At 38.1% G+C, this 13,717-nt stretch overlaps 2 protein-coding genes across 5 annotated transcripts; both read right to left on the reverse strand.

The window, feature by feature from the left end:
• Positions 1–1,608: 1,608 nt before the first annotated feature.
• LOC110509017 (coagulation factor XIII B chain) lies at positions 1,609–3,918 on the reverse strand. Of its 4 annotated transcripts, none has more exons than XR_002471391.2 (6): positions 3,765–3,918; positions 3,311–3,502; positions 2,912–3,088; positions 2,272–2,397; positions 1,961–2,057; positions 1,609–1,817 (listed from the first exon to the last, which is right to left on the reverse strand). XR_002471391.2 is itself a non-coding variant. In XM_021589957.2 (6 exons), the coding sequence occupies exons 1-5, from the start codon at positions 3,823–3,825 to the stop codon at positions 2,006–2,008; spliced, it is 579 nt and encodes a 192-aa protein (XP_021445632.2). In that variant the 5' UTR covers positions 3,826–3,918; the 3' UTR covers positions 1,609–1,917; positions 2,003–2,005. The 4 variants fall into 4 exon arrangements, 3 of the variants coding, with proteins under 3 accessions (XP_021445632.2, XP_021445633.2, XP_021445631.2); XM_021589957.2 differs by having other exon boundaries at positions 1,609–1,917; positions 2,003–2,028; XM_021589958.2 differs by having other exon boundaries at positions 1,961–2,028.
• A 1,937-nt stretch (positions 3,919–5,855) lies between these two features.
• LOC118944826 (coagulation factor XIII B chain-like) lies at positions 5,856–11,429 on the reverse strand. Its single transcript, XM_036966227.1, has 9 exons — positions 11,276–11,429; positions 10,818–11,009; positions 10,419–10,595; positions 8,686–8,751; positions 7,366–7,536; positions 7,077–7,250; positions 6,702–6,866; positions 6,496–6,518; positions 5,856–6,308 (listed from the first exon to the last, which is right to left on the reverse strand). The coding sequence occupies exons 1-8, from the start codon at positions 11,334–11,336 to the stop codon at positions 6,502–6,504; spliced, it is 1,023 nt and encodes a 340-aa protein (XP_036822122.1). The 5' UTR covers positions 11,337–11,429; the 3' UTR covers positions 5,856–6,308; positions 6,496–6,501.
• Between the last annotated feature and the right edge of the window lie 2,288 nt (positions 11,430–13,717).

Raw genomic sequence — 13,717 nt, forward strand, 5'->3', positions numbered from 1 at the left:
CTGGGTAGTATGTATAAAACACTCTGATCTAGGATCAGGCCATCCTTATTCATTATGATCTAAAAGGCAAAACTGATTCTAAATCAGCACTTCTACTCTGAGACGCTTGATACTTATGATAGGTTTCTGTCCTTATGGGGATGTACTGTCCTTATGTACTGTCCTTATGGGGATGTATATGTTGCCTTATAGGGGATCACCATGTTCATTAATGTGCATTATAAACCGGGTGGTTCGAGCCCTGAATGCTGATTGGCTGAAAGCCATGGTATATCATGGGTATGACAAAACATTTATTTTTACTGGTCTAATTATGTTGGTTACCAGTTTATAATAGCAATAAGGCACCTCAGGGATATGTGGTATATGGCCAATATACCGTGGCTAAGGGCTGTATCCTGGCACTCTGCGTTGCATTGTGCATAAGAACAGCCCTTAGCCGTGGTATATTGGCCATATACCACACCCCCTCAAGCCTTATTGCTTAAATAAACTTGACTTTCCTCTGTCTGTCCAATACAACCTCTAAATAAACTTGACTTCTCTCTGTCCAATACAACCTCTAAATAAACTTGACTTCTCTCTATCCAATACAACCTCTAAATAAACTTGACTTCTCTCTCTGTCCAATACTGTAACGACGTTTGTCTGTAGGAGGAGAAGCGGACCAAAAAGCAGCGTGGTGGTTACTCATGTTCTTTAATGGAAAACTGAACAATACATGAAATAACTCAAATCTACAAACGGAACGTGAAAACCTATACAGCCTATCCTGTGACAACAAACACAGTGACAGGAACAATCACCCACCAACACACAGTGAAACCCAGGCTACCTAAATATGATTCTCAATCAGAGACAACTAATGACACCTGCCTCTGATTGAGAACCATACTAGGCCGAAAACATAGAAATGCCCCAAAACATAGAAAAACAAACATAGACTGCCCACCCAACTCACGCCCTGACCATACTAAATAAATACAAAACAACCGAAATAGAGGTCAGAACGTGACAAATACAACCTCTAAATAAACTCGACTTCTCTCTATCCAATACAACCTCTAAATAAACTTGACTTCTCTCTGTCCAATACAACCTCTAAATAAACTTGACTTCTCTCTATCCAATACAACCTCTAAATAAACTCGACTTCTCTCTGTCCAATACAACCTCTGAATAAAGAAAACCATATGTAAGATACAGGAGGATCAGTGTCCCACATACACATTAATTTATTGACAGTTTCAGATTGTTGTTTCCAAATGTAATCCAGTCATGGGCACTTCTTTACTATTGCACACCTAGTGATCATGTCAGCATGCATTGCACTCATCCCACCACAGGAGTCATTCGAGCACAACAGCATCCCTGCCGGTTGGGCGGCTGCGACAGAGCCTGGACTCGAACTAGGATATCTACTGGCACAGCTTTAGACCACTGCGCCACCCAGGAGGCTCTATCCAGTCCTAAAATGATGGAGATCGGTCATGATGGAACCCTACTCTGCTCCCCTCCATTTTAACCCCTTGTGCTAAAAGCCCTGACGAAGGCCGTGAGGCCGATACGTAAGCTCATTAAAGATCAGTGATACTATCAAGAGCAGTGTTTCCTTTTTCCTTCATCTTGTTCAACTGTTACCATGCACCTGCAAAAAGATACTGCTTAGATGTGCGAGTGCCTCTTGAATTTTGAACCTCTTGTGCTGTAAATCATTTTCTATATCATGACCCAAATGTAAAAGCTACATTTATCAGTTTTATCCTAAACAATCTATTTTTCGTTTTCTCTCTTCGGGTGATTTGCTGTTCCTAGCCCTGTTAAGAAAATACACACATGTTGTAATATGTGAACAACTGGACAAGGCATTATCCATCCTCGGGTCTTTCGGTAAGTCACATCTTCATCATGAACAACCTGAAATAAAAATCATAATATTTTTAATACTGTAAACTCTTACCAGTTTTGTAATCCACCGTGTAGGGATGCACGAAAAACGTACCCATTATGGATCTACATTTTCATAACCTGAATGGGATGACATGGTAGTTCATATTCTGAGAGACAAAAATAGGCCTACTGTAACATTTATTTAAGTACAACTATTGTAACTTAAGAGACAAAATACACCTACCGAGAATGACTGAGATAAAACAGGTTCATGGAGGAAGGAAAGCCACTGAGACCTTCCCTTCCCCTCTAGCTAAATTAGCATATTAAGGTATCTAGGCAATTGGAAGATTTCAGAAACTTTTTTTGTTTTTGACTTACCACAGTTTTCCTCGTCGCTGTTGTCTGAGCAGTCGTCATCTTTGTCGCACCTCCAGATGGTCGGTATACACCTTCTGTTACTGCACTGAAACTCGTTGTCCCTACACTTCCGTAAGGCCTCATGACCTGTTGGAGAGCGTTATGGTAGGTGTGAAAATGAATCTGGTAAAAGATTGAAATCAGCAAGCAGAAATAAATGTTTTTCCACAGGTTGCATGTGTTGTTATTGACTTTACCTGCATTAGGTTAGATTTCAGCAAGGAAGGCTGTGAAATGACCCTTTCAAAATGTACCAAGACATTCCTATTATGTCTTTAATGAATGACCAAGCTAAGCTTTACAGTATAGCAGCGTACTAAAAAAATGCAGTACAGATGTCAGAATACAGAAATCAGTTGCATCTTAAAGGGATAGTGTGAGATTTTAAGCCCCGCTTCGATTTACCCAAATCAAGATGAAGTCGTGGTTAAAAATTGTATATCCCTGCGTCCAGAATGAAGGAAGACAAGGGTAGTTGTGCGAGTCAATAACTGGACGTCTACTGGAACAGCTAGCATGCTAAAGTTCATCTCACTCAGGGTAAGCAGGAAAAGGGCTTATTTGCCCAAATCTGGCGCAATCCCTTTAAGTCAGTACTCACTGCATGTGGGGGCTGAGGTCCATTCTCCTAAAAGGCAGACTACATCTGCATTCCCTTCCATTATGTAGGATCTTTTACATTTATACACCACTTTTGATCCATTACTAAAGTTGTTTTGATATTGTTGAACAACGGTTGCATGGTTCACTTGAGGAGGTGCATCACAAGAACGACTGGCTGTGAAGATACAGTACAAACAATGATTAGTAAAGAAATAAAGGACAACGAAGTACAAGAGATGATAGTACTGAACGTTGTTCACAACACAAGTGTATCATATGTCCTGTCACACCAACATCCCCTCTTTCCTGTACCGAAAGGGATAGTTTTCGGAGTTTTTACACCACTCTTACATAAGCCTCTTTGCTATAGATCAAGGTTAGAGCAGACAGTACTTACCCGTACACAGAGGAGTATCAGACCATCTACCATTCTCACATGTAATCATCCCCCACCAGCCTTCCATTGGTGTTTTCAGACCTTTATCACAGGCATAAGTCAAAGTCATGCCATCCTGGTACATGTTCTGCTCCGGGTCAACAAAGCCATTGTCCAGTTGGGGTCTTTGGCAGCCTTTTCCAGATTCTTGAGCTGGAAAATGACAGAAAATACATTTATTGTTATGCATCATCTGTCTGCACAATGACCTTTGTTCAACAAATACAGTGTATCTTGGATAAGGAATGTATAGATGAGTGTTTCTGCCCTGTACTAGGCCTTTTTATTAGTTACACGTTACACCACATATAGGCACTGCCGTAAGAAAAACATCCGTGCTCACAATTCCTTGAATAAAGAATACTAAACGCAATCTTCATTGAATGAATAGTTAGTGTTTATCAAAATGTCTTACCTTTAACACCGTAGGACCAGATGTGTAGTACAATAATGACAGACAGTGGTATTTCCTTCATTCTCTGTCCTCTGGTGTTACATGTACACTGAGAAATGAATTAACTGGAGTCTGAGTCTGAGTTGGGGATTTTTAAATTCAACCAAGGTAATTATTGTCAGGGGTGGATCTTAAACTTGTGCCTTTGGGCAGCACTGTGGAAAAATACAAGATGTCGCAATTAACAAAGGCTTTATTTACTGTGGAAAAAAAGTGAATGAATTAACATTTAATTATTGTCATTGTTCATATAATGAACTAAGGATTGTTTAAATCTGAAATTATGTGTTTAATTATTTTGGGCCAACCACTAGTTCCAAATATTTCTTATGTTCTGTAAATGTCTCACCAAAGTTATTAGTATTTGATCATTTTGAGACTGTTTCAGATGCATCCATGTTGAGAAATGTAAATGACTGATATCATTCAAGGAGACATATTGATCTTTTGTTAACAATTTCTTTGAGGAAATGTCCATGATTAAGGTCCTGTGAAAAACTATGCATCCACACACAAATAATGTGGTGTTAAGATATGAACTAATCAATGGTTGACACCTGTGTAGTGCTGATGGAGAAATTTGATTTAAAGAGATATATACAGGCTATATAGAGGAGAGAGGCTATATACAGTAGAGAGGCTTTATACAGTAGAGAGGCTATATACAGTAGAGAGGCTATATACAGTAGTGAGGCTATATACAGTAGAGAGGCTATATACAGTAGAGAGGCTATATACAGTAGAGAGGCTATATACAGTAGAGAGGCTATATACAGTAGAGAGGCTATATAGAGTAGAGAGGCTATATACAGTAGAGAGGCTATATACAGTAGAGAAGCTATATAGAGTAGAGAGGCTATATACAGTAGAGAGGCTATATACAGTAGAGAGGCTATATACAGTAGAGAGGCTATATACAGTAGTGAGGCTATATACAGTAGAGAGGCTATATACAGTAGTGAGGCTATATAGAGTAGAGAGACTATATACAGTAGAGAGGCTATATACAGTAGAGAAGCTATATACAGTAGAGAGGCTATATACAGTAGAGAAGCTATATAGAGTAGAGAGGCTATATACAGTAGAGAGGCTATATACAGTAGTGAGGCTATATACAGTAGTGAGGCTATATACAGTAGTGAGGCTATATAGAGTAGAGAGGCTATATACAGTAGAGAGGCTATATACAGTAGAGAAGCTATATACAGTAGAGAGGCTATATACAGTAGAGAGGCTATATACAGTAGAGAAGCTATATAGAGTAGAGAGGCTATATACAGTAGAGAGGCTATATAGAGTAGAGAGGCTATATACAGTAGAGAAGCTATATACAGTACAGAGGCTATATACAGTAGAGAGGCTATATACAGTAGAGAAGCTATATACAGTAGAGAGGCTATATACAGTAGAGAGGCTATATACAGTAGAGAAGCTATATAGAGTAGAGAGGCTATATACAGTAGAGAGGCTATATACAGTAGTGAGGCTATATACAGTAGAGAGGCTATATACAGTAGAGAAGCTATATAGAGTAGAGAGGCTATATACAGTAGAGAGGCTATAACAGTAGAGAAGCTATATAGAGTAGAGAGGCTATATACAGTAGAGAGGCTATATACAGTAGAGAAGCTATATACAGTAGAGAGGCTATATACAGTAGAGAGGCTATATACAGTAGAGAGGCTATATACAGTAGAGAAGCTATATAGAGTAGAGAGGCTATATAGAGGCAACGGTTATTGGGGCTAATTGAGGTATTATGTACATGTAGGTGTGGTTAACGTGACTGTGTATACATGGTAAACAGAGAGTAGCAGCAGTGTAAACCTTCTTATATGGATTCCATATTGTCACACTGTCTTCATTATACTATTCAAACTATTCAGATATGTTTAATAGGCATTTCTGTCTTCTGTTCTACTGAATATGCTTCTGGATAGTTAGTTGTTGGTTAGTGTCAACTGTTGATGTGTGTTGTGTTTGACACATTTGTTAGTGAATTGATTTGGTGTAAAACCAATAAAGGCATATAAAAGCACACACACACATGTCTAATTATATCTATTTTATAGATCCAAGCCATGACATTTTCTACATGAATCCATGTCCATTGTATACTGTACATTCTATTGATTTGACTGCCATTGACTACCAGTAGTTTGCTGCTTTAAATGAATAGAGGATCAATATCAAATGTTTTGCTGATCAACTGTTTCATCAACCTTCCCATTATTATGTTCAACATGTATTTTTCATTTCTTTTGAATCATTCAGAATGACTGTCTGAATCTTGTCAGACAGCCTCCTATCCTAAGATGGTGGGCCTCCTTTCCTCTCTGCTCCCCTACTAACCCCCTGTGTTATGAGACAGATTCCATATCATGAACCAAATGTAAAAGCACATTTATCAAACACATCATGATCTTGATTGGTGGCCAACGTGGGAAGTCCTCTCTTCCAGGGGATTTGCTGCAGCTTTGGGTTTGTTGCATTGATTCACCAGGCCTGTGAAGAGAATACACAACCTTGTTGAAGTTACATAAGAGGAGAGAGACTCACCACAACTAATGTCAGTATTTATGGGACTGGCCTCACCATTTCTTGATTCTATTAATGTATATCTGACACTGACAAAACCTCCATTGAAGTTTGCTTGAGTTTAATACCTGTGCAGAGATCCATAAACACTTACCAAATATTAGTTTAGCTGGTAACCTAAATGGGATGACATTGTAGTTAATATTTAGTCTCTTATGAGGCTTACAGTAGCATTTTCAGTAACTGGCATGTACAACTATTGTAACTTAAAGACAATATGATTTCACACTTGACAAAAAACCTGTGTAGAATGTGTTTCAGTTGATTATATTCTCTATCCTACTGTTGCATTAGACTTACAACTGCGTACGGTTAAATATCCTCCCTGACATTCAACATCTGCAACAAGACGACGACCCCTGTAATCCGTTTGTTTACAGTTCCATGTCTGACGTCCTTCCTTTACAAACATATCCTGTGTAAGATCCAGCCAATGATGATTCCATGTGTCCAGTTTGCAGCCCACTTTGTAAAAAGAGAATGAATATATAAGTGTTAATGAAGGTTTATACATTGAGTTTGTGATAATATATTTTATAGGGACTCATTTACAGTCGACTTTAAACATAATAAACTAAACTAAATTATAAACAATTGATAAACAAAGAAAACATTGTGTTAATTAAATACTGTATATTCTGTTTCTTTGTGTTGTGTGTAGTTCATCATACATACATGTACATCTGCCAATTTCCCCTCGTCCATTCTGACATCGAACATCAGCAACAAAAGGTTGTTTCCAAGAATCAGTTACTTTACAGAGAAATGTCTGACTCTCTCCTTCCTTCACAAACATATCTTTTGTAAGATCCAGCATGTCAAATGTCATTTTGTCAATGGTACAGGGAGCTGGTATATAAAGAGTTGATATAAGAGTGTTAACGAAGGTTGATATATTATGAGACAAGACAATTAGGTGTGTGATGGTATCTTGCTAATTTTAGCAAGTGATTAATTGACTTACCTTTACAAATGGGGAGCTCTGACCACGTTTGATCATTATGACACATCACTTGCTCTGGGCCCACAAGTTTATAATAGTTAATGCATGTGAAGGTCAGTGCCATTCGATTTCTGTCAGAGTCACTGATAAAATCCCCATTATCAACTGTTGGCTTCTCTCCACACCTATCAACTGAACAACACATACAGCTCTTCAGGATTACAAAAATAATGCTCATATTGTTCTGAGACATTTCAGGTCATAATCCAGGCCACTTCCAGGTGAAAGGAATTGTGGTAAAAATGTACTTTAAGCATCCATGTATAATGCATTATGATGCAGCTATAATGCATTATAAGATGTGTCATTAGCATATTCGACCCCTGGATGTCTCTTGTAATCATGTCATAATTATCTGGACTAAATATCAGCCAGCTGAAAATTGCATATAGAGACATAACAGTCCCACCGTTACGCTGCCAGCGTGATTCAGGACTTCTAACCCCTTTTAAAACAAAGTGTATTTGAGCTACAGACTTCTGGGATGGACCATTGGATTTTTCTTCTGCTTCCATTGGTACCAACCTGTGTGATTAACGAGGGCGGAGCTAGAGTGGTGTCTGTGAGACAAGGGTGGATCCCAAAAGGGCCTTTTTTACAAAAACCTCTGTAGAGTCCGAATGGTTTGAGCTACAAACTATTAAAATCTATCTATGAACATGCACGTGTAACATGTTCTGCTTTATGACCTCACAAGCTACACAAGAGTCATTAGAAGATAAAGTGTTCTTCTACATAGAAGATCATAGAAAATCCCAGGACATAGTGTCTATAATACTGTAATAAGCTGACATAGTTTGTGTCACAATCTCCACACAGTTGTCACTCATTTTCTAATGAGCAAACATTTTCTGTACTACAGAGTTCAAATAAATTCATTTTTATCAGGTTTTCCTATGCGCACCTTATTGTTTTTTTGACATTTGTTAATAAAACTAATGAATGCAAATGTTTATGTCAAATTATTTTGTGTTCTACTTGTAACCCTGGTTGTTCTAAAAATAAAATGGTAAAACACTTCACTGTGAGGTGAAATATAAGGGCTGGACTTGCAGATAAATGAAAGTCAGATAAATAAAAAGCCAATTTTTGCTTGGGTCTCAGTGCTGATGGGGTTAAAGTCTCGTTATAACACAATATAAAGGCTTGTTACAAATTATAAAGCATCACACTTGGAAGATTTAAGTAAGTGTTCCTGGACTAGCTTCTGTTTGGTTCACTAAATAAGATTATAATATTAAGTCTAATGCTGAAAAGCGGAAAACAGAAAGCTTGAATTACCAGGTAAAAATGGACCACCAGGTTGTGGTCTGGCAGAGGGTCTGACATTGGGTGAGGCCTCATCACCTGTTGGAGACAGTTACAGCAGATATCTGTAAAAATGAAGCTGCTATGAGACATTAGACATTGGAAACCACAAGACATAATAAATATATTGATTCTACAGCTGTTTTTTCCGTCATTTACTTTTTCTGCATTCGTTTTTGGATTGAGGCCATGAAACTTAGGAGTCTGATCAATCTGTATCGTGGAAATGCAGCATTACAGCCTGATGAAATTTAAAGGCAATGTTCCTGCTTTAGCGAAGACTACATTCACGGTAAACTCTGCATATGTCGACTCAATCGGAAATTACCTTTAAATTTGTAACGTGCAGCTGGCCCCGAACAGATCGGCACGTTTTGCTCTTCATTGTAATCAGAGGGCTGATATCAATATTATACATGCCAGTCTCTATTGGTTAAGAGTTGAGGAAAGACTGACTGCATCACTTCTTCTTTTATTAAGAAACATTAAGGTGTTGAAAATCCCAAATTGTTTCCATAGTCAACATACACACAGCTCTAACACACACACTTATACCACCAGGGGTATTTCACAGTCCCAAATCCAGAACAAATTCAAGAAAATGTACAGTATTATATAGAGCCCTTATTGCATGGAACCTCCTTCCTTCTCATATTGCTCAAATAAACAGAAAACCTGGTTTCAAAAAACAGATAAAGCAACACCTCGAGGCACAACACCTATTTGACCCAGATAGTTTGTGTGTATGTATTGATATGTAGGCTACGTGTGCCTTTTTAAAACATTCATGTAGTTCTGTCCTTGAGCCGTTTTTGTCTATTGATGTTCTGTATCATGTCGTTCTGTATTATGTATCATGTTTTGTGTTGGACCCCAGGAAGAGTAGCTGCTGCTTTTACAACAACTAATGGGGATCCTAATAAAATACCAACAAAATAATTAATCAACTAATGGGGATCCTAATAAAATACCAACAAAATAATTAATCAACTAATGGGGATCCTAATAAAATACCAACAAAATAATTAATCAACTAATGGGGATCCTAATAAAATACCAACAAAATAATTACCAAAAACCTGTAACGTTTCAGCAATCCAGGTCTCTTACAAATAACATTGTAAATTTACACTATATATTTAATGAATTAACCTGTGTATTTAATTAATGAATTATACTGCTCCGTTTTCTACCAAGTTGGATCTCCTGCACCTGACTTCCCTGCCACCAGGACGCACCCTTACACTCTGTTCAATCAATATCAGGGAAATGCAGAGTTACAGCCTGATTGAAATGTAAAGGCAATGTTACATGCATTTGTCAGCTCAATCAGAAATCTGCTTTCCATTTGTAATGCGCAACATGTAACGCTTTAGCAATTTAATACTGCTCTCTTCAGTGACACAAAAATACAGGACAGATGTCAAATGCAGAAATCAGTTGGATCTTAAAGGGATAGTGTGAGATTTTAAGCCCTGCTTCTATTTACCCAAATCAAGATGAAGTAATGGATAAAAATGTTATGTCTCTGTGCACAATATGAAGGAAGTTAGAGGTAGTTTTGCGAGCCAATGCTAACTAGCGTTAGCACAGTGACTGGAAGTCTAACGGAACGGATAGCATGCTCAAGTTCATCTCACTCAGGGTAAGCAGGAAAAGGGCTTATTTGCCCAAATCTGGCGCAATCCCTTTAAGTCAGTACTCACTGCATGTGGGGGCTGAGGTCCATTCTCCTAAAAGGCAGACTACATCTGCATTCCCTTCCATTATGTAGGATCTTTTACATTTATACACCACTTTTGATCCATTACTAAAGTTGTTTTGATATTGTTGAACAACGGTTGCATGGTTCACTTGAGGAGGTGCATCACAAGAACGACTGGCTGTGAAGATACAGTACAAACAATGATTAGTAAAGAAATAAAGGACAACGAAGTACAAGAGATGATAGTACTGAACGTTGTTCACAACACAAGTGTATCATATGTCCTGTCACACCAACATCCCCTCTTTCCTGTACCGAAAGGGATAGTTTTCGGAGTTTTTACACCACTCTTACATAAGCCTCTTTGCTATAGATCAAGGTTAGAGCAGACAGTACTTACCCGTACACAGAGGAGTATCAGACCATCTACCATTCTCACATGTAATCATCCCCCACCAGCCTTCCATTGGTGTTTTCAGACCTTTATCACAGGCATAAGTCAAAGTCATGCCATCCTGGTACATGTTCTGCTCCGGGTCAACAAAGCCATTGTCCAGTTGGGGTCTTTGGCAGCCTTTTCCAGATTCTTGAGCTGGAAAATGACAGAAAATACATTTATTGTTATGCATCATCTGTCTGCACAATGACCTTTGTTCAACAAATACAGTGTATCTTGGATAAGGAATGTATAGATGAGTGTTTCTGCCCTGTACTAGGCCTTTTTATTAGTTACACGTTACACCACATATAGGCACTGCCTTAAGAAAAAACATCCGTGCTCACAATTCCTTGAATGTGTAAAGAATACTAAACACAATCTTCATTGATGAATAGTTAGTGTTTATCAAAATGTCTTACCTTTAACACCGTAGGACCAGATGTGTAGTACAATAATGACAGACAGTGGTATTTCCTTCATTCTCTGTCCTCTGGTGTTACATGTACACTGAGAAATGAATTAACTGGAGTCTGAGTCTGAGTTGGGGATTTTTAAATTCAACCAAGGTAATTATTGTCAGGGGTGGATCTTAAACTTGTGCCTTTGGGCAGCACTGTGGAAAAATACAAGATGTCGCAATTAACAAAGGCTTTATTTACTGTGGAAAAAAAGTGAATGAATTAACATTTAATTATTGTCATTGTTCATATAATGAACTAAGGATTGTTTAAATCTGAAATTATGTGTTTAATTATTTTGGGCCAACCACTAGTTCCAAATATTTCTTATGTTCTGTAAATGTCTCACCAAAGTTATTAGTATTTGATCATTTTGAGACTGTTTCAGATGCATCCATGTTGAGAAATGTAAATGACTGATATCATTCAAGGAGACATGTTGATCTTTTGTTAACAATTTCTTTGAGGAAATGTCCATGATTAAGGTCCTGTGAAAAACTATGCATCCACACACAAATAATGTGGTGTTAAGATATGAACTAATCAATGGTTGACACCTGTGTAGTGCTGATGGAGAAATTTGATTTAAAGAGATATATACAGGCTATATAGAGGAGAGAGGCTATATACAGTAGAGAGGCTTTATACAGTAGTGAGGCTATATACAGTAGAGAGGCTATAACAGTAGAGAGGCTATATACAGTAGAGAGGCTATATACAGTAGAGAGGCTATATACAGTAGAGAGGCTATATACAGTAGAGAGGCTTTATACAGTAGAGAGGCTATATACAGTAGAGAGGCTATATACAGTAGTGAGGCTATATACAGTAGAGAGGCTATATACAGTAGAGAGGCTATATACAGTAGAGAGGCTATATACAGTAGAGAGGCTATATACAGTAGTGAGGCTATATACAGTAGTGAGGCTATATACAGTAGAGAGGCTATAACAGTAGAGAGGCTATATACAGTAGAGAGGCTATATACAGTAGAGAGGCTATATACAGTAGTGAGGCTATATACAGTAGTGAGGCTATATACAGTAGAGAGGCTATAACAGTTGAGAGGCTATATACAGTAGAGAGGCTATATACAGTAGAGAGGCTATATACAGTAGTGAGGCTATATACAGTAGTGAGGCTATATACAGTAGAGAGGCTATAACAGTAGAGAGGCTATATACAGTAGAGAGGCTATATACAGTAGAGAGGCTATATACAGTAGTGAGGCTATATACAGTAGAGAGGCTATATACAGTAGAGAGGCTATATACAGTAGTGAGGCTATATACAGTAGTGAGGCTATATACAGTAGAGAGGCTATATACAGTAGTGAGGCTATATACAGTAGAGAGGCTATATACAGTAGAGAGGCTATATAGAGGAGAGAGGCTATATACAGTAGAGAGGCTTTATACAGTAGAGAGGCTATATAGAGTAGAGAGGCTATATAGAGGAGAGAGGCTATATACAGTAGAGAGGCTATATACAGTAGAGAGGCTATATAGAGGAGAGAGGCTATATACAGTAGAGAGGCTTTATACAGTAGAGAGGCTATATAGAGTAGAGAAGCTATATAGAGTAGAGAGGCTATATACAGTAGAGAGGCTATATACAGTAGAGAGGCTATATACAGTAGTGAGGCTATATACAGTAGAGAGGCTATATACAGTAGAGAGGCTATATAGAGTAGAGAAGCTATATAGAGTAGAGAGGCTATATACAGTAGAGAGGCTTTATACAGTAGAGAGGCGATATACAGTATAGAGGCTATATAGAGGAGAGAGGCTATATACAGTAGTGAGGCTATATACAGTAGAGAGGCTATATACAGTAGAGAGGCTATATACAGTAGAGAGGCTATATAGAGGAGAGAGGCTATATACAGTAGAGAGGCTATATACAGTAGAGAGGCTATATAGAGGAGAGAGGCTATATACAGTAGAGAGGCTTTATACAGTAGAGAGGCTATATAGAGTAGAGAAGCTATATAGAGTAGAGAGGCTATATACAGTAGAGAGGCTATATACAGTAGAGAGGCTATATACAGTAGAGAGGCTATATACAGTAGAGAGGCTATATAGAGGAGAGAGGCTATATACAGTAGAGAGGCTATATACAGTAGAGAGGCTATATACAGTAGTGAGGCTATATACAGTAGAGAGGCTATATACAGGCAATGGTTATTGGGGCTAATTGAGGTATTATGTACATGTAGGTGTGGTTAACGTGACTGTGTATACATGGTAAACAGAGAGTAGCAGCAGTGTAAACCTTCTTATATGGATTCCATATTGTCAGACTGTCTTCATTATACTATTCAAACTATTCAGATATGTTTAATAGGCATTTCTGTCTTCTGTTCTACTGAATATGCTTCTGGATAGTTAGTTGTTGGTTAGT

The sequence above is a fragment of the Oncorhynchus mykiss genome, chromosome 28 (genome assembly GCF_013265735.2).
Source record: "Oncorhynchus mykiss isolate Arlee chromosome 28, USDA_OmykA_1.1, whole genome shotgun sequence".
Lineage (NCBI taxonomy): Eukaryota > Metazoa > Chordata > Actinopteri > Salmoniformes > Salmonidae > Oncorhynchus > Oncorhynchus mykiss.